Below are 19,895 nucleotides of genomic sequence, written 5' to 3' on the forward strand. Positions count from 1 at the left end.
GTTCCCAGTGCCAGAGAGGCCCAGTGAGTAATGGGGTGGGCGGCAGTGCCGGGGCGCTGGGGGGGCAGGGCGGGGAGCAGCAGCGTGAGGCTGTGGTCCCTGGCACCGAGGGTCCGGCATCTTTTTGGGGTATGGGGGGGGGGGGCATCGCTGGCAGCCCCAGGAGTGCTGGGGGACAGGAGCGCGTGCCCCACTGCAGGCAGTAGGAGGGGCTGCCGTGGGTCTGGGGTCTCCCACCACCCCCTATGTGCTCCCGCTGAGGTCCTGCGTCACGAGGCTGAGCCCGACGGCGCTGCCTTCCCCTGGCCCGTGCTGGGACGGGGATGCCCTGCGCCGTATTTCGGCTGGAAAAGGAGGTGATGAGCGTCGCCTTCCCGGGGTGGGATCCTTCGCTGAGGTTAATCGGAGAAGGCAGGCACCGGCTGCCGCTCGATCCGGGGAGCGCTGTGTGAGCGAGCCCGTTAGCGGGCTGATGAGTAATTGGCTAAGCTGGAGACCTGCTAAGGGAAGGGAAAAAGTTGTTAACGTGACTCAGCTGACCCCTCTCCGCAGAAGTCGGGGTGCCTTTTCTGAAATGCCACAGGTGGATTTGCTCCACGACTTGGACGTGGAGCCAGGAAGGCATGGCAGGATAATTCCTCCTCGCTTGCCAGCTGGAGTCACGCGCCGGCGATGAGCCACCGGCGACGGCAGAGGGGACGGGGAGGGAACCAGCCTAACCCCGAGCCCATCTGCCTGCTCAGCCTTCGCCGACTCCATCCAGACGCTTTTTCGGTCTTCCCCCGTGGCACGCTTGCTGCGCGCGCATGTCCGCGCTGGGCTCCCGCGCTTTTGGGGTTCCTGCGCGTGTCCCGTCCTCGCAGCGGCGGCAGGGACGGGGTGGGCTCCTTTCTCCCGGTCCCCGTGCGGAGCGGGGAGGAGAGGCGACAGCTGGGCGATGTGGGATGCCGTGAGACACCCGGTCCCGCTTTCCCCCCCCATGTGGGCCGTCGCCTCCCGAAGTGCAGGAGGCAGCTCTCCCGGGAGATCAGGTGCGGTGAGACTCGTGATTCCGCCACACAAACGCTGAAGGCTGTGAATAATCCTGCACTTGTGCAGGGGAGACTCAGCCCCGCGTGGGCTGGAGCATCCCGCGGCCAGCATCTCCCGGCTGGGTAGCGACAGACCGGGAGGAGAGCGGCAGTGACCTGCACCCCAAAAACCCCATTTTCACCTCGGCCCCTCTCCGGTGGCAAATATTTTTTGCTGAACCAGAACCTCGGAGCTTCGAGGGCTGGGAATTTTTGAATTTCCAGCCTGGGCTTTTAACTCATTCCTGCTTTTCTTGTGCCGATACCCAAACCCAAACCTCTGTCCCTGATCCCGAGAGCCGGCTCGACCGGGACGCTCCTTGCCTCGCCTGCCGCCTTCGCCCGCTCCCGGCTCTGCCACCGCGAGGCTGCCGTGAAAGTACACGCCGTGCCCCGCTCGTGTAAATAAACCCCGCTATAAATAGGGCGAGAAAGTGTGAAAACAGCGGGGAACAGAGCTCACAAAACCATCAGATTAGTCTGGAGAAACAGGGGTGCGAACCGGCAGCCGCGCTCCGACCCGAGCCCATATTTCCAGTTTCTTGGAAGGATGCTGGTGGGGCCGCTGGGATCGGCTCCGAGAGGCACGCGGCCGGGTCCTGCCCATGCGCCCTGGGCTCCCGACGTAGGTGCCACCAGTGCCCTTGGTTATTTTTTTTTTTTTTGTTGGAAATTGTGACAAAACCATTCAGTTGCAGCAGAATATGTTGACTCTCTCCGGTTGGGCGAAGGTGGACGGAGCTCTGCCGACCTTGGGCTTGTTCCCTCGCGGGCAGCGGGTGACGGCCGGGGTTTTTTTCGGGTGCTTTGAAGCCAGCAGGAGCGGAGAGGGGAGGGTGCGCCGGCCAAGGGGCTCTGCCCTGCCAGGCTGCTGTAAACATGACTTTTGGGGAACTTTTGGCTTCAAGAGCCAAACCGCCTCAACGCGAGGGTCGTCCCTGGCTCTGCCAGCCCACCGCGCCGGCGAGCGGGGCGCGGCTGCTTGCCCGTCTGGCATCACCAGAGGCCTTCGCAGGGAGGAGAGGTGGGCTCAGACGGGAGGGTGCAGGGGGGGGGCTTCCTTTTTTTTGACCTATTTTTCTTTATTTGCTTTTTTTCAAGGGCACGGCTGATGTCGGTTGAGGTGAAGGGGGCCGGTGCGGGGGGCAGGTGGCTCAGCCCGCGGTAAGGAGGTGACCCAGCGGCACTGGGGTGTCAGAGAGGTGGAGGGTGGCAGCAGGGACGGGCAGCGGAGCTGGGGACGGGGAGGTGACACTGCGCCAGGGTGGGGGGGGGGGAACATCTGGGAGGAGGAAGGTGATGCTGCGCTGTGCAGGGGGCACATCTGGAGATGGGAAGGTGCCGCACAGGGGCAGGAACGCATCTGAGGACAGGGAGGTGATGCTGCAGCGGTGTTGGGGACAGGGAGGTGACACTGAATTAATGTGGGGGACACATCTGGGAGCAGGAAAATGACGCCGAGCTGGTGCAGGGGGCACATCTGGGGGCAGGGAGGTGATGCTGGTCTGGTGCAGGGGCACATCTGGAGATGGGAAGGTGCTGTGCTGGGGCAGGGGACACACCTGAGGACAAGGAGGTGATGCTGTGCTGGTGCAGGGGGCACATCTGGAGGGAGGGAGGTGACACCGAGCCGGTGCAGGGGACACATCTGGGAGCAGGAAAGTGATGCTGTGCTGGTGCAGGGGCACATCTGGAGGCGGGAAGGTGCTGCACAGGGGCAGGGGACACATCTGGGAGCACGAAGGTGATGCTGTGCTGGTGCAGGGTGCACATCTGGGAGCAGGAAGGTGATGCTGTGCTGTGCTGCTGCGGGGGCACATCTGGGGACAGGAAGGTGATGCTGTACCGGTGCGGGGGACACATCTGGAGGCGGGAAGGTGACACGGAGCCGATGCGGGGGGACAGGGATGTGATGCGGTGCCGGGGACAGGGAGGTGACACCGACCCGGCGCACGCGGGCACCTTCGGCGGCCGGGCAGGAGAGGCCGAGCCGGTGCGCAGGGAGGTGCCGGGGGGCCGGCGGAGGTGACCCCGAGCCGCGCCGCTCCCCCGCCGTTCCGGCGCACCGCCCGCCGCTCCCGGCAGTGCGCATGATACTGCGGCGCCGGGCCCGTCCTCTCCCCCCCGCCCCCCCGCCCCCTCCCGCTCCCCACCCCTCCCCTCCCCGCCCCGGCTCCGCTCCCCTCCCCTCCCCTCCCCTCCCCTCCGCGCGCGCGCGCAACCCACCTTGAAACGGGCCCGGGCCCCTCTCCGCTGACCAATCGCCGCCCACTCCGCCGAGGGGCGGCCAATGGGAAGAAGGCGGGGGCGGTACCGAAGCGCTAAAGGCAGCAGGCTAGGCTGCGCCGTGCGGCTGAGGGCAGGTGCGGCGCGGCGCGGCGGGATGATGGGCGCGGGTACGGGAGCAGCCGGTGGTCGGTCCTGAACCGCGCCCCCCATTTCGGGCCCGGGGAGCTTTACCCCGGCCCGGGCAACCCTGCCCAGCCCCGCCCAGGCCGGGCAGCCCGGCGGGCGGAAGATGGTGCGCACCGGGGACCGGTAGTACTATGATTTGGTATGTGGCCGCTGTGGTAGCAAGTGTGCTCGGTGCCCGCGGGCTGCCCGTCCAAGGTGAGTGGGGGTCCGCGGGACGTTCACCTCCGGGGTGCCCCGAGGTGGGGCGGTAGGGGCGGGGGGGGTCCTCTTCTGCATCCCCCGGGGCTTGGAAATTCCCCTTGGGAATGGTGGTGGGGAAGGGGGAAAAGGGATGCGGTGCCTTCCCCCCCACCCCGCGCGCCTGGATGCGGGTCTGGGGGTGACTTTGCCCCCCCTCCGCCTCCCCCCGCTACTGCAGAGCGGCTGCTGCGCTGGGTAAACTGAGGCACAGGGTTGCCCAAGGTCAGGAGGGAGATGGCGGCGGGGAATATCCCTGATTTTTCTGGCGCCGGCTTTTTTTTTTTTTTTTTTTTTTTTTTCCCCTTCGGCTGCCGGCCCCCTCCCTCCCTCCCTCCCGGCCATCCCTGCAGCCGGATGGGGAGATGCTGGCGCCGCACCGTCCCTGCCGCCGGCATCTCGCCGGCTGCGGGGGGATCCCCGCATCCCCGTGGTCCCCACCCTGGCTGTCGCCGAGCCCTGCCCGCGGGGACGCGGTGGCCGCCGGCAGAGGAGGGCGATGCCTGGCCGGTAGCCACGGCCGGTAGCCACGGCCGGTAGCCACCGCCGCTCCCAGCCCCGCGGCGTGGTGGTGGGGATCACCGCCTCGGTGGGCACGGGTGGGTTTGGGGGGGGGGGGGGCACCTCGGCGCGTCCCGGGGTGCCGCAGCCCCCGCTGCGTGACGGCATCGCATCCGGCCGCGGTCCCTTGGCATCCCTGCCTGGAGGCTCCATCCTTGGGGGTCGGGATGGGGTTACCCCTTTTTTTTGGAGGGGAGGGGGCCCTCTTGCCGGCTGCTGCCTGCCTGAAGCGCATCCTGCGGCGTGGCGAGGCGGTTTGTAGAGGGATCCTCAGCCTCAGAAAGGAGTTCGGCGCCCAGGATCTTGGAAAAAAAACCCTGGAACCGTTGGGATGGGGCTACCGAACTGGTGCCAAGGTGGGTGGGTGTGGGGGACCCCGGCTGCGGGGGTGCTGCGCGTACGGAGCGGCGCGTACGTGATGAATGAGCGTGCTGTGAGTAACGCGTGGGTGGGCGCTGGGAGGGCTGCGTGGGGACAAGGAGCCCACGGGACTCGCCCCAGCCGCCCCTCGGCCCCCGCGCCATCCTCCCCTCGTGGGGGACCGCCGCCCCGCATCGCTTGGGGACGGGGCTTCGGAGCGGGGCTGGGGCTCACCATGTGCGGGTGCCCTCGCCGGGGCTGTTCCCCTTCACCGTGGCCTTCCTCCCCCACGTCCTCCTCCTCACCGATCTGAAATGCAGCGGCGCTGGCCCTGGGCAGCCCTCTCGCCTGGTCCCGCTCTCCGAGGGCTTTCCAGGCGTTAATCGGCTCAGAGAGGGAAGGAGGGCGCGTTATCCCCTCTTACGCCATGGGGGAGGAGAGCCGGGACGTGACCGCGCCGGCAGTGGGTGTCAGAGGAGGGATTCGGCCTCCTGGCATTCCCCGCAGCGCCGTGACGCCGAGGGGCTTTTCCTCCCTCTCCCACGAGCGTGACGCGGTGGCGCGCGGTGAGTGAGGACGCTTGCGGATCCGGCGGGCGCGGGTTGCGGAGGGAAGATCGGGCGAGGGCTCCCGTCGAAGAGGTCCCCTCCGGACACCGCGGCAGGTGACGCCGACGGCGCTGACCTTGGCTGGTCAGAGCGGCTGGCCGCGGCGATGCCGGCGCCGCGTCCCCCGCTCGCTCCTGGCGCAGGGATGTCGCGCGCGAGGGCTGGTGCCGCTTCGACCGTGGCGGGGTTTGGACCGGCAACCACCGGGCTTTGGCGCACACGGCTTTGGCCCCACTCTCCGCTGGCAAGGGGATGGTTTGGCTCCGGGATCGGCCAAGGGGGTTGGCCCAGCTCTTCTTTCCATCCTTTCCCAGGGGATTTCTGCCACTCCGGACCTGTTAGGAAGCGCGCAGGGTAGAGGGGGACGCGCGCGTCTCGGTCATCGATTTGGTTTTCCGGAGGGTTTTTGCGGTGCTGTTTTCCTGGCTCGGTTGCCTTTTTGACTTGGAAGATGCAGCTTTGCTGGTGATGGGTGGACCCTGCGAGTTCCTCTCCGGAGCTGCGGCAGGATGGCTTCGCTCCCGTTCACCTCCAGTCTTGGAGGTCATGGATTCAGGCTGGAGGAGAAGCCCTGCGGCTGGGCGAGCAGCGGGTCCATCCCCACGCCGTGCCGATGGAGGCGTCCTTCCCTCTCCCTTCCCCTGCGGTAGGCATCTCCCGAGCTGGGAGCCCTGAGCGACCAGCTGGCCTTCGGGGGGAAAAAAAAAAACAAACAACTCCCTTCCTCCCGCTTCGCGACGGAGAGGCTGGCGTTGGTGGGAGGGCTGCCTGAGCCAGGAACAGCGTGATTCAGGAGCTGCTGGCGGGCAGCTCGGAGCGCTGCCTGCCTCCCCGTTACCAGCCGGAGAGCCCTGAAGGCATCGGGGTGGTACGCGCTGCCCCTGGGTACCGGTGCGATGAGGGTCCGGCGTGGGGGTCGCGGCACGATGGCAGCTCTCTGCAGGTGCAGGTCTCCCTCGGGAGCGGTTTCGGCCCCACAACACGTGAAGGGAGATGCTGGCCGTTGCTGGGAGATGATGGCTCCCGTGAGGCAGCTACCGTGCGGCCGGTGGCGTTTAGAGGGAGGGGATGCTGGGGACCCCCAGGTGGGAGTGGGGATGCTGGGGTGACGGTGGGGAGTAATTTTCTTGCGTGCTCCATCTCTGAGCCCCGACCCGCGCTAGCACGTGTGCTCGCTGAGCTGCCGGGCGCGATCCCACCTGTGCCATCCCGGGGAGCGGGGACGTGGCAGTTGGGGGGCCCAGGGCAGCTGCCTGCCTGCGTGGGGACGGTGTGGGTGGTCCCGCAGGATGCCCCTTGTCCCCGGGGACGGGGTTTGAAGTCACTGTCCCGCAGTGAACGGGTCGCCCAGCCGCCCCTCGCAGCTTATCCCGCTCCTCCGCTGGCCCCGCGTGACCTTGAGGCATGTCACTTGACCTGCGCGTCGCCCTGCATCCATCTGGAAAATCGGGCTTAAAACGGCAGGAATCGGGCTGAAAGCCCAGATGCTGCTTTCCAGCTGGGGGAGGGGGTGAGGGCTGCGCTCCCGCCACCAGATCTGTCCCCAGCCAGGGGACAGGGGGATGCTCTCAGGGGGCTGCAGGTGGACCTGGCTGCAGGGGGGGGGGACCGAGCTTGCAGTGGGGGGTGCAGCCCCCCCCCCCCCCCCCCCGAGCTGTGGAGGCGGGTGGTAGGGAGGGGGTCCCTGCGGCGGGGGGGTCCCTGTCCCCCGCCCTGGGCTGCGGTCGCTGCCCTCCTTGTTTCGCGGCGCTGGCTGCCTGCTCTGCTTCCCGGCCGACCTCCATATGCCACGCTGGTGGCCTCATCCTCGGAGATCTCCGCCGTATCCCGCCTCCGCCGATGTGAGCGGGATGTGTCAGAGCAGATCTCGTCTCCGCTCGACAGGGAGAGGAGAGATCTGCGGGCTCAGGACCTCGCGCCTGCGCTCTGGGGACAGGGATGGGGACGAGAGCCTGGGGTGGGGGGATCGGGATGGGATCCCCTCTCTTGACCCCAGGATGTGGGTGTCTGCTGGCCAGGGTGGCCTTCCTGGGCTCTTGGCCGTGAGATTTGTGTTTATCCCCTCTGCGAGCTGAGGTGCTGCGCTATTTTATTTGGAAACCCGCTCTGCCATGGCTGCATCCTTCTCGGGAAGCATCCTGCTTCAGCGAACGCACCCGGGATGCTGGATACCCCCAGCTTCACCCCGTCTCGTGTCGCCACACGGCTCTGCTCTCGGGATGGGAGGAACTGGATGCCCAGACCCCTGGCGAGGGGCTTCCCAGCTCCGGCATCGCCATCCCGGGGAGCCCCTCGGCGGCAGCGTCTCTACGCGGCGGCAGCCTTCCCTCCTCTCCCTTTGGGATGCTGTTCAACTCCACCTCCGCATCTTGTATTCTTGCCTCCTGGCACGCGGCGTGCTTTTATTTTTCCTGGATCTGCTCGGATGACGAAGCCTGTTGATTGCTTGTTTTTCTTTACGAGGCATCCCTCGGCTTCACGCGAGCTCCCGCACCGAGGCCGGGGGGGGGGGGGAATTTGGGGTTCGCAGCACCGCTGCGGCTCCCTGATGTTGGCCCTATTTCCAAACCACAGGTTGAGCCTGGAAACCCTCCTGGGCTTGGCTGGGGAAACCAAGTGGGTTTAAAAATACCCCGTCTGTTTGCGCTCTGTTTCTTCTGGCGGCTGCGGATTGTTTTCAAGCGTTTCCCTACAAATGTGGGGGTGAGAAACGCTTCTTTTAATGGAGAGGGGCTCCATCGCTCGCGTGCCTTCGGCGGCCGGGGCTTGGAAGGAAAACCTGGTCGGGGTTGGGAGCGCGGGGTTGGGAATGTGGGGAGACTCAAGGGGGGTGGTCCGTCAAACGTCTCCCCCTGCTTTTCCGATGGCTCCAGAAGTGGGGACAGGAGGGCACGGGGGTGGGTGGCAGCTGGGGAGAGCCGGGGGCCGGTTATCTGCCGTGGCTGCCAGTCGGCCGTGCGCGTGGGGAGGCGATGCTCAGCCGTGCGTGCAATTCCCCACCGGCCTCGCGATCAGACACCGGCGCTGCGAGCTGCCGGGCCTGACCTATTTTCATCTGCCCGGGCGACCCTGGCCCGGCGTGGGGTCCGGCAGAGCGGCTGGCTCGTCCCTTTCCCCGGGGATGTCACCCGCCGGTTTGCTGGGGAGCCGGGGTTGGGATGCGAGGGTGAGTCCCCGAAGCATCCGGGTGGCCCAGTTCTCCAACTGGGCGAGCGTCGGCATCCAGGCTGCGTTGGGCGTGGAGGAGCTGGAAGCCGAGACCCCCACCTTGGCACCCCAGGAGCTGGTGGGCTGGGGCTGCTGCCCCTTCATCCTTTGCTGCTGGACCCGTCCCTTCGGCGGCAGCGAGGTGCTGGGGACCCGCTCGGGCGAGGAAGCGCGCGTCCTTGGATGCTCTTGAGCAGCACGTGACGGCTGCTGTCCCCGATGGGTGCAGGGGGGCCGTGGGCAGGGAGGGGGGAGTTCGCAGCCCCCCGAATGGGTGCAACGAGGTCGGGATGGGTGCAACGAGGTCGGGACGGGACCTCGCAGCTCTTTGCCGGGGCGGTGACGCGGTCCCTGCTGACAGGGCGCGAACGCCTGAGCTCATCGGCGATGCGGCGCTGATGAGGGATGGAGAGGTGCAAGAGTGCCGTCAGGGTGGCGCGAAGCGTGTGCGTGTGTGCGTGCATGCGTGTTGCACGTGTGTGCACGGTGATCCCCCCGCCCAGATGGGGGCCAGGCAGCTACGTGGCCGCGCGGGACCCCCGCAGCGGGGCCGAGTGCCTGCAGCGGGCGGGCGATGCAGCGGCTGCTCCTTGCAGATGGTTCAGGGCTTTGCATTTCGGCGTCGCCCTCCTCGGTGCCACCAGCCAGCACCCCCAGTTAACCAGCCACCATCCAGTCCCAGTTCCTGGTGGAGCCGGCTATTCCCGCTCCTCTTCCCATGGGGTCGTTCGGCCGGTGAGCCCGTGGGGCGGCACGACGCGGGCCTCTTGCCGGTACGTTCTTGTGCCGGAGCCGAAAATAGCCGGTGATGCTCGGCTCCCGCGTCGGGGAAGCGGTGATGTCACTTGCCGCCAATCACCGGCAGCCCCGAGGAGCAGCGCGGAGGAGTGGGAACGTGCTTCCCCGAGCATCCCTCCCCGAGCATCCCTCCCCGAGCGTCCCCCCTGGAGCAGGCGGCGGCCGCGCGTGCCGGGGAAAAGCGAGGGCCTTTCCTCGATGGGAAGGGAGATGTGGGGCTTGAACCCTCCGCCTGCGGTTTTGGGGACCCCCCCCTTGGTTCCCCCCAGCCCTGGGTTTCCCTCTCTCCCTTTCTGGAAGCCGTGCTGAGGATGCAGCTTTGCTGCCGATGGCGAGAGCGGGATGACGACAGGCTGCAGCTGAGCGGGGTGGAGCAGCCAGACCAGAGCCCCGTTTAATCTCCCCGGCTGGGGCTGGGGCTGGGGCTGGGCTGGAGGAGCGGGGTGCCAAACTCGACGCGCGGGTTGGAGCCGGGTTTCAGGCCCGGGGCTCTCGGGGACGCCCAGGGACGGGCGGGCTTGGCTGGAGAATCGCTGCTCCAAGGGCTTAGCTCGCCCTGGGATGGCTCCTGTGGGAAAGCCTTGATCTGTGGGGTGGCCTTGATGGTGCTGCTGGGTGGGGTGCGCTCCTGCACGCCCTCTGCTCGGAGCAGGGGGTTCCCAAAACCCCCGCAGGGTCTCTGGGGTCGGGGTGGGGAAGCCATCCCGGAGCAGTGGGTGCTGATGGCCGCTGAGTCCTGTGGTGGGTCAGGGTGGTCCTGGAGCTGGGTGGAGGGGCTTGGGGACCCCCACCCCCCTTGGTTTTGGGGCAGGGGAGAGCCAGGGGCTGCCCTCAGTGGATCCAGGCTGCTGGGGACGGGCATCATCTCCGCTGTGGCTCCCCCGGGGGTCCCGGTGCTCCGGCTAACGCCAACGCCGGGGTCAGCCACAGCTTTTTCCTTCGCCCCCTCGCAGGTGCCCTCGGCTCGAGGGAGGAGCCCGAGTTCGTGACCGCTCGCGCTGGCGAGAGCGTGATCCTGGGATGCGACGTGATCCACCCGCTCACGGGGCAGCCCCCTCCCTATGTCGTGGAGTGGTTCAAGTTCGGCGTCCCCATCCCCATCTTCATCAAGTTTGGGTTTTACCCTCCCCATGTCGACCCGGAATATGCCGGTGAGTCTGGGGGGGGGACGTGGCGGCTCCTGGCCGCGGCGCAGCCTGGGATGCACGGCTCCGCTCCATCCGCTCTTCCGTTGGAAGCTGTGCGGGCTCTGCCTCTCGTTGCTCGCTTTCCACCCAGTTGGTTTTAATTAAGCAGCAGTGCTAGGAAGCCAGCTGGGCTGTGTGGGACGGGAGCAAGCGAGGCAGAGAAACCCAGGGTGACGCGTGGTGGCGGCGGCTGCCGCTGCCACCGCTGTGCCCTGCAGCAGCTGGGAGCCTGGAGGGGGGGGACGCTGGGATGCCGGGGGTACGGTGGGGATGGGGCCGGGGCCACGTGCTGAGCCCGCGTGGCCTCTTGCCAACGTGCCGCCTGTCCCACGTGGCCGGTGCCTTCCTGTGGGGCATCTGGGCTGGGGACCAGCCCCGAGTGGGGTGGCGTGGTGGGACAGATCGGTTTCATATGCCATTCCCTGGGGTGCACCGTCCTGGGGACCTTCCCTGGGTCTTACCCTGCTTCCAGGCTCTGCAGGGCTTCCTCTGCCCAAATTGCTCCCCTGGGAAATCCTGCGGCAGGGAGGATGCCAGCACCTGAGCTTGGGCTGAGCCCTGACAAACTCAGCTCATGCTTGAGCGATGCTGAAGCCCGGTTTGGGGTTTCCAGGGCTGCCCTGCTTTTTGGGAGGCTCCCAGGCCTGGGAAGGGCTTTGGGGCGCGTCTGCTTGCCGGCTGTACCGCCGCCAGCCCCCGGTTGGGAGCAGAAGGCCGGCGTCGCTGCGGGCAGACGTGGCTCGAGGCGCCTTGCCCGGCCACGACAGCTTGCTCCGCTCCGCCGTCCCCAGACGGGCGAGCGTGTCGCCGGCCGGCTGCAACCGGCAGCACCGTGCCGTGAGGCTCAACCAGCCCCCAGACTGGGAAAGGCGGGGGTGGTCTGGTGGTGGGGGGACCATTGTGTGGAGCCTGATGGCCACTGAGCCTGATGGCCACTGAGCCGATGGCCGTGCTGTCCCCACAGGCCGGGCCAGCCTGCACGACAAAGCCTCCCTGCGCATTGACCAGGTCCGCTCCGAGGACCAGGGCTGGTACGAGTGCAAAGTGCTCATGCTGGACCAGCAGTACGACACCTTCCACAACGGCAGCTGGGTCCACCTCACGGTCAACGGTGAGCGGGGGACGGCGGGGGGACGGCACGGGACGGGACGGGGGGGGGGGGGGGCTGCGTGCCGTGCCGGGATGGGTTTCCCTTTGATTTCTGACGGATGCTGGACCTCGGCGGTGGCCGCGCCTTGCCGACAAGCGAGCCCGAAGCCGTCTAGGCTGACTGCTCCAGCCGGGGCGTGACATAAAATGGGACAAACTTTTATTAGGGATTGCACATTTTAATTATGCAGAGCTTGTTTAAAGGAGAGACATCAAGGAACGGGGCTGGGAACAAATCTCCTCTCAACAAACAGATCAGAAAATCAAATCTTTGTTTTCTTGAAATTCAGATTGACTCAAATTACTTTTTCATTTTATTAAGGCTGTGTATTAAACTAATTAGCAAATTGTCTGTCTCCGCGTCAGGAGCGGTCTTTATTTTTAGCCCCAGCAGCAGCGGGGCTGCGCCTCTCCCGCCGGAGCGGGACGGTGGGCACTGGCGGCTCCTGGCTGGTCTGGCCTGACCTTGAGCGATGAATTTAACCTTCCGAGGGGATGGCTGGGAGCAGAGCTACCTAATTGAGCCCAATTAGCGAGCTTTGCAGGCAGGGCTACCTCCTTTCCCCCTGCCTGCTAACGAGCTTGGGAAGGAGGGCGAGAGGAGGAGGAGGATGATGCCTGCATCGCCTCCACCGCGTGCGGTGCCTCACGTGCCCGGTCCCTCCCCTGGGCTCGACCCCCTGTGCAAAACGGGATGCTTTTTGGGTTTTACGCAGCGTGGCTTCGTAACAAATTAATGATCGTAATCCTCCCAGCCCGAGGAACAGCTTTGGAGGGGAAGGCTGTGGCTTTTCCCCCAGTGCTTGATTTTCTTAGGGGAAAATAAAAATCATTTGGAGGGAAACAGAATATAGTTTGGTGTTTTGTTTTTTTTTTTTTTTTTTTTCCCTTTCCCCTGAGCGGATTAAATTGCCAACCTGTCTTCCTCGAAAGTGGGCTTTAGCAAGCACTGGTAATTAGGGGCGGGCCGCGATCCCGCCAGCCTCTTTAATCAGGAGAAGGAGCCTTTTGATCTGCACTGCGGTGTTTTCCCCTGTTTGACAATAGCCGGTTAGCGTGCAATGGCGGGGGGACGCGGTGCTGTGCCCCGCGCCCGGTGGGGAGGAGAGGGGACGGGGCTGGGGTTGCCATGTGATGTGGAGGGCACCCCAGGCAGCCTCTGTGTCCCCATCCCTGCAGCCCTGTTTTTGGGGAGACCCCGGCCCCGCCGTGGGGATGCACGGCATGTCCCCCCTCCGTTTGCAGGCGGCAGCATCCCCTCTGTCCCTGTGTCGTCGTCGTGTCCCCCCCCCCCCCCCCCCCCCAGACCCACAGCAGCCATGGTGAAAGAGGGAGGGTGACGGTGGTGTCCCCCCACCCCGCAGCTCCCCCCACCTTCACGGAGACCCCGCCGCAGTACGTAGAGGCGAAGGAAGGCAGCAGCGTCACCTTGACCTGCATGGCGTTCGGCAACCCCAAGCCCATCGTCACCTGGCTGAGAGAGGGAGAACTTTTGGGTGACAACGGCAAGTACCAGGTAGGTGGGCGGATGGGAGCACCCCGCTGCCAGGGCCTGTATCGACGGGACCACGCTGGCGGCAGCTCCGCGGTGCCTGGAGCTCGGTTTGCTTTCTCAGCATTTTTCCTCGCCGAGATGCCCGTTTCCCCCCCGCCTCCATCTCTGCTGAGCCGCAGCCTCTAATGCTGCCTGCCCTTGGGTGGGGGTTAGAGACCCCCCCCCGGGCGTTCCGGGCAGCCCCGTTCCCTGCTGCTCCCTGGGAATTCTCATCCTGGGGGCCGGTGGCAGGTCCCAAAGATGGGGTGGGGGGCTGCAGCCTGGGGATGCGGTGTCTGCCTGGGCAGGGATGGATGCAGCAGGGCTGGGGTGGGGGGGGAGTTTGAGCAGAGAGGGCTTTGCCCCCCTCCCAGGACCCTTTTTGCATCCCGGAGGCTCCCAGGCAGAGATTCTCCCCTGAGCTGTAATTGGTAAATCAGGCATTGGAATCAGCGCAGGCACTAATGAGAGTAATTAGGAATCATTTGTTACTAATTGAAATAGAAAGACGAGGCAGAATGAGGTGGGGGGGTGGGGGGAGCCTGGCTGGGAGCAGGGTTCCCTGTGCAGGGGGGTTCTGCTACCCCAGAGGTGGCGGTCCGTCGCCCATCCTTCCTCCGCTGCGTCCCCCGGGGAGGAATTCGGCAGCTGCGTGGTGGTCCCACGGCGAGGACGGCGGCCGAGCCGGGGTCTCCCCTTTGTACCCCCAGCCCGGGGGTGGAGCAGGTCCCTGGGGAGCAGGGAGGCATCCTGCTCCTTGTGAAACGCTGATGGTGCTGGGATGCTTCCCAGTCTGCCGCCTGCCAGTCACTTCTGCGGGAGACGAATATTTCTTTATTTATATATTTATTTATTTCCTTCCTCTTGGCGCTGAGCAGAAACGCCTGTGTTGGGTTATTAATATCCGACGTCTCGCGGAGCGGGGAAAACCCATTTCTCAGCCGGCCCTTAAAAGCGCCGGCAGCTCTCCGCCGTGAGAAGCGGGGAGGGAGGGTGCTGAGCATCCCCCCCACCCTGGGGGTCTCTGTCTTCCCTTGCCGTCCCCAGGTGAGCGACGGGAGCCTGACGGTGCTCTCCATCAGCCGGGAGGACAGGGGTGCCTACACCTGCCGGGCGTACAGCATCCAGGGAGAGGCCGTGCACACCACGCGCCTGCTCGTTCAAGGTGAGATCTTCCACCCGAGCATCCTGCCGGCTGCCCCGTGGCCCCGCATCCCGTTTGTAGGACGGAAAAAAATCCACTTAATTGGGGCACCGCGGTGGCCGTGCCCACGAACGGCCGGGCCCCGATGGCGGCTGGGTTTTGTTCGGGAAGCTGGGGGGGAAAAGATTGAGGCTGTCACAAAGCGCCTTGTCAGATAGCGGTGATGCACGGCAGGCCTCCTGCTCCTCACTCCGTCTTTTATTAAATAAATCTTTAATTAGGTCAACAGCTACCGGCAGAGAGACGAGCGCGGGGTGTCCTCTGCTCTGCTTTCGCCATGCCGGCGAGCTGTGGACGCTCGCTGCCGGCTCCCGGCAATTTACTGTTTTTCCCGTGGGTGATGAGATCCTGGCAACGTGCTCGGGATGAAGGGAGGAGCGAGCCCGTGTGCCCTGGGAGAGGCAGAGCCGTGGGCCGCGGGCGTGGGGGCCCCCTTCCCAAACCTGCAGAGATTAGGGGAAAGGGTTGGGAATAACAGGGCCACCCGTGCTCCTCCAGGTCAGCCCCGTGATCCCGGGGGATCGGGGCCAGCTCTGCCCCAGGGCCTTCCGGCAGCTGCCGGCAAGGATGCTGTGATGGAGCTGAGCCTGAGCAACCTTTGTGGGGACACCTGTGCTGGTGGTGGTGGGGGTCACACTTTTTTCTCCTCTCCCTCCTCCAGGTCCTCCCTTCATCGTTTCCCCTCCGGAGAACATCACGGTCAACATCTCCCAGGATGCGCTCTTCACCTGCCAGGCCGAGGCGTACCCCGGGAACCTCACCTACCTGTGGTACTGGGAGGAGGAGAACGTCTACTTCAAGAAGTGAGTCTGCAGCCAGCGGGGCGGCGTGTCCTCATCCCGCTCCCAAATGGCGCTGGGACCGCCCGTGGGGTGAGCGTTGCCCCCGGATCTCCCCGCGATCCTCCTCTCCTCTTCTCTCGCAGCGACCTGAAGCTGAGGGTGCGGATCCTGATCGACGGGACGCTGATCATTTTCCGCGTCAAGCCAGAGGATGCTGGAAAATACACCTGTATCCCCAGCAACAGCCTGGGCCGCTCCCCGTCAGCCTCCGCCTACCTGACGGTGCAGTGTGAGTGCCGACAGCGGGGTCCGATCCTCAGGGATGGGGCCGGGTTGGATAATACCCGGCTCTGAGGCACCCCCCCCAGGGGCTCTGTCATTCCCAGTACGATACTGGGGGGCTCGGGTTGATGTCGTGGCGCATCTGCATCGTGCCAGGCAGGGAAACATCGGATCAGGGCTCTCAGTCTCAACCACCTGCTTGTACTTTCCGGTGTTTATTACGGGCTTGTTCCTGCGGCACGGTTTTTTCTGCGAGCTCGGTGGTTTCGCGTGGCGTATTTTTCAGGCGGTAACTGATCTAAACAAGCGGAGGAGAAGGGGCTGTAGCCAGAGCGTTGCTTCCCACGCTTGTTCTCCCGGCCTCCCCGGGCGGTAATGGGTAGCCTGCCACCGGCGTCCTGTGGCATTTGACAGTAATGGCCTCGATTGCCGCCGCTCGCAATTGCGATATTGCTCTGCCGTAAAAGGCTGCAGCCATTTCATTTTTATGATGAAAGACAGGCTGGAGCAAAGCGGGCTCGTGACTCAAGTTTTGAGGGCTGCTGCCCGTCGATCCCGTCGCTGGTTAGCGGGAAACCCCGCTATGGGAGCAGGGCTGGTGAATCCGATCGTTTCTCCGTGGGGATGGGCGAAGGGACAGCGCGATCAGGGCCATGAATCAGGGCTCGGATGCGCCCAGCCGGGCGGCTCTTGGGAAAGCGCGCGGCCTCAGACCGTTAAATCTGCCCTGCCGCTAATCCGGGACCGCTCGTCAAGGCTGAGAGCCGTTAAAAATAGCTCTGATGGCAGCAAAAGCGGCGTTTGGACAATCTGCCGGTCGGTTCGGATGGCGTGAGGAGGCCTGCTTGGCCGCAAAGCCCTTTTCTCTGGAGCGAAGCTTCCCGTCTGCAGCGGGGTTGGCGCTGTGGGAGCGGGGGGGCCCACCCGTGTCGGACGGGGACGCGGCTCTGGGTCATCAGTGAGCCGGGCTGGCCCCCAGCCAGTGACCTAGTAGTGAAAGGCTCGATCCCATTACCCTCTCCCGCGCCGCCGGAGCCCTTGATTACATTTCCCGAGAGGTGGAGTTAAGCGCGGAGGGGCAAAGCCCTGCTCCATCTGCAGCGCTCGGCGATCTGGGTTACGGTGCCGTTGCCGGGGACGTGCGGTTTCGGGGAGCGGCTGGGGTTACGTGTTTCGGCAGAGCTCCCAAATTTTTGATCGCTTTTGCTGTCCTCCGTCCCTTCATCCTGAACACCTCCCCTTTGCGTTTGTGCATCAGCGGCACAGGGATGCTGCACCCCAAAAACCCGTTTCATCCCTTAATGCAGCGTAAGCCCCGTCAGGATTTTCCCGTACCCTCGTGCTGCCGGTGTCTAGACGAGAGTGTAGAAATACTCGCTCTTCTTATTAAAAGTAACTTTTTTTTTTCTTTTTTTTTTTTTAAAAAAAAAGCTTCTTATTAAAGAAAGTCTAGGTTCTCTCCAACCCACTCACACTTAATTAAAAAGCTCTTACAAGCACTGTTAATGACACATTCTAGACTGGAGGGTTGCGAGACGCCTCGCTGCGTGGGCGCTGCAGCGCGGGGAGGTTATGTACGTATTTTAAGCTTTCACATCCCCTTGGAAAGGGCGGAGGTGGCTGATGCTGGGTGCGACCCAGCCTCAACCAGGCACGAGCCGTGAGTGCAAACAGAGGAGGTAGAGGGCTGACGGCAGCCTGGCCGTCGGCTTGCTGGGCACGCGTCCACGCGTCCCGCGGGCTGACGCGGTGGGGCAGCTTGGGCTTCGGCGGGACGCGAGGCGGTGTGGATGTGAGAGCAGGCATCTTTAATATTTCTTCTTCACTGCAACTTTTAATGAGCCCCAGGTAGGAGCACGCTGGGTGTGAGTAAAGCCTCCCAGAAATGCCAGGTATTACGGCGGATTTGTGTGTAGCAAGCCTGGAGATAACAGCCTGTGGGAGCCAAAGTGGTGTTTGGGTGTGGGATTCATTATAAAAGCCATGTAGATCCTCTGAAACGAGGAGGTGGGGGAGAGGTGGGCTCCTTCCCCGTGCCGACGCGGTGCTACTGCTCTCCCAGATCCTGCCCGCGTGGTGAACATGCCCCCCGTCATCTACGTTCCCATCGGGATACACGGATACATCCGCTGCCCGGTCGAAGCGGAGCCCCCGGTCACTCTGGTCAAGTGGAACAAAGACGGACGTCCCCTGCGAATCGAGAAGGTAACAAAGCCCCCGGCCGGGGAGGGACGCGTGGGGCGCGGAGAGGTTCGGACCCTCGTGTGCTTTGCAAACGCCGGTGAGCATCACCGGTCCAGCCCGCCGTCAGGAGAGGTGCAGCCCCGTGGGGTGGGATCACGCTGCTTTTCCTGATCAGCTGCGTTTGGACGGGCTGGGCTCGCCCACTGGTTTCCCCTGCCTGCAGCTGAGGAGATGGCTTGGGTGCTGGGAATCGAACTGGGCATCTCCTGGGGACGTGACGGCCACCCTGGGCTTAGGCGGGGGTCACAGCTGCAGGGAAATTCATAAACCATAGGATAAGTGAGCTCCATCTTTGTCACCGCCGCAGTATTCTGGCTGGAACCTGCTGGAAGACGGGTCGATCCGGATCGAGGAGGCAACCGAAGATGCTCTCGGCACTTACACCTGCGTGCCTTATAACGCCCTGGGTACGATGGGCCAGTCTCCCCCTGCCCGACTGGTACTGAAGGTAATTTGCCTGGTAAAACCCTTGCTCCGCAAGGGTTGCGTCCTGTCGTCCCAGGGTTGCGTTGGGGTGCTGGAGTCCCAGGCCAGGCGACGTGAACGCGCGTGCGTGCTTGCGGAGGCATCCCGCGCTGCAGTTAGGATTTTTTTTTTTTTTAAAGTGGATTTTGCAATATACGTGTCGCTCTTTCTGCCTTCCTGTTCAGCCCAGAGCTGCAGGGAAGGATTTTCCTGCAGCTGGAAATACCCTGCACGTTTTGTCATGAGTTGTAAGGCTTTGGTAGGGCTGGACCGGGCTAGTCTGAGGAACCACGTCCCTGAGATGGCCGCTTTGCCAAGAAAACACTTAGCCCTGCTGACCTGGGCTTGGCTTCGCGGAGGATTTTAATAAATGGATGATTTGAGCTCTGGAGACACTGCGCGCTCTTCGCTGTGTGCGGAGCCTGAGGCGTGCTGGGCTGCCAGCGCAGTTCCCGGCGCGGCTGGGGCGGGAGCTGCTGCCTCTTCCTTCCCCGAACAAAAAGTCCTGTGCTTGCGCGCGGCGGTGATTCACGGTGTCTCGCTGAGGTTCACATGATAACGCTGTGTATATCACCGGCGCGCGCGTCCACCAAGACAGCTGCGGAGCCGATGAAATCAGGTTGATATCTGCTGCCGTGTGGGTGGGGTTGTTTTTTTTTTTTTTCTTTTTTCATGCTTACCTCCTTAAAGCTCAAACGAGATGCCCTGGCGCAGCAAAACCTTCTCACTGGGTGTATGATTTGGTGTGCTGTGGAGCATCCTTAGCGCACGCCTTTCCTTGCAATGCCTCAACCTTACCCAAACCGGTGATGCATTTATTTTGGAAGAGGGCTGGGTTTGGTGGTGGGGAGCCGGGGCTGACGCTCCTTGCCTTTTCCCTTGGCTGCAGGACCCCCCCTATTTCACGGTGCTACCAGGCTGGGAGTACAGACAGGAGGCAGGGAGGGAGCTGTTGATTCCTTGCGCTGCTGCCGGAGACCCCTTTCCCATCATCGCCTGGAGAAAGGTACCCGGCCTGCCAGACAAATCTGCAGTGCCTTTGGCTTTTGGTGAATATTGCAGACAGAGAAGCCACACTCTGTCCCGGTAAGAACAAACTGCAGGTACAGCTGCTTCGCTTTGGGCTGAGCCACTGCCGTCCTGTCCCGCAGGTGGGTGGGGGAAGCCCGGCTCGTGGCCACCGAGTACTTTAATCCCGTGAAACCCTCACGGCAGCGTCTGCCAAGCTGGCAGCGTCTGCCCTGGGCCCCCTCCCCTTCCACGCCGGCGCTGCCTGTGAGGTGATCGCTGGCAGGACACTGCAGCGCCGACGTCCCGCGGCGGGAGGGGACGTGCCACTGGAGCGTGTCCGGGGGTCTCTTGGCTGTGTTTTGGCGAGGGGCTGAACCGGTCAGCCGCTTCTTTGCTGCCCCGTGAGTTTGAAGACCCTGGGAAGAAGCTGTTTTAATGATGCTGGATTGGACGTGATGTCCCTTTCTGAAGAGCAGGGTAGGATTCAGCGTGGTGGTACAGCCTGAGAGCAACCAGGGCTTTCCAGTCCTCCTCCAGCCTTCCCTTCGCTTCCCACCTTCGCTGCTCCCATAGGAAAGCTGCCATGCAGGGGCCCTCCTGGGCTCTTCGTCCCGCTGTCAGGATCTTCTCCCCAGGCCTCCCATCCCCTTCTTAGGGCTCCTGAGAGCGAGCGGGGTCCCTGCGTCGCCCACTGGGCACCGGCCTCGGTCCTTGCGGTGTGAGATGCTGCATCTCTTTTGAGTTCCTTTTACCAGCACGAGGAGGACCATGACTTGCACGG

The 19,895-nt window shown here is 64.1% G+C and overlaps 1 protein-coding gene across 1 annotated transcript in view; it reads left to right on the forward strand.

The window, feature by feature from the left end:
• The first annotated feature begins 3,615 nt into the window (after window positions 1-3,615).
• Window positions 3,616-19,895, forward strand: part of IGSF9B (immunoglobulin superfamily member 9B) — a 37,897-nt gene continuing 21,617 nt past the window's right edge. The window contains exons 1-10 of the mRNA XM_086766127.1: window positions 3,616-3,680; window positions 10,210-10,407; window positions 11,408-11,554; window positions 12,957-13,108; window positions 14,174-14,291; window positions 14,992-15,133; window positions 15,256-15,401; window positions 17,457-17,599; window positions 17,946-18,086; window positions 18,993-19,109. Of these exons, the coding sequence (XP_086622253.1) occupies window positions 3,617-3,680; window positions 10,210-10,407; window positions 11,408-11,554; window positions 12,957-13,108; window positions 14,174-14,291; window positions 14,992-15,133; window positions 15,256-15,401; window positions 17,457-17,599; window positions 17,946-18,086; window positions 18,993-19,109 (1,368 nt within the window). The 5' untranslated portion in view covers window position 3,616. The remainder of the gene's footprint in view (window positions 3,681-10,209; window positions 10,408-11,407; window positions 11,555-12,956; window positions 13,109-14,173; window positions 14,292-14,991; window positions 15,134-15,255; window positions 15,402-17,456; window positions 17,600-17,945; window positions 18,087-18,992; window positions 19,110-19,895) is intronic.

Source organism: Chlamydotis macqueenii, chromosome 24 (genome assembly GCF_036417535.1).
Source record: "Chlamydotis macqueenii isolate bChlMac1 chromosome 24, bChlMac1.mat, whole genome shotgun sequence".
Taxonomy (NCBI): Eukaryota; Metazoa; Chordata; class Aves; order Otidiformes; family Otididae; genus Chlamydotis; species Chlamydotis macqueenii.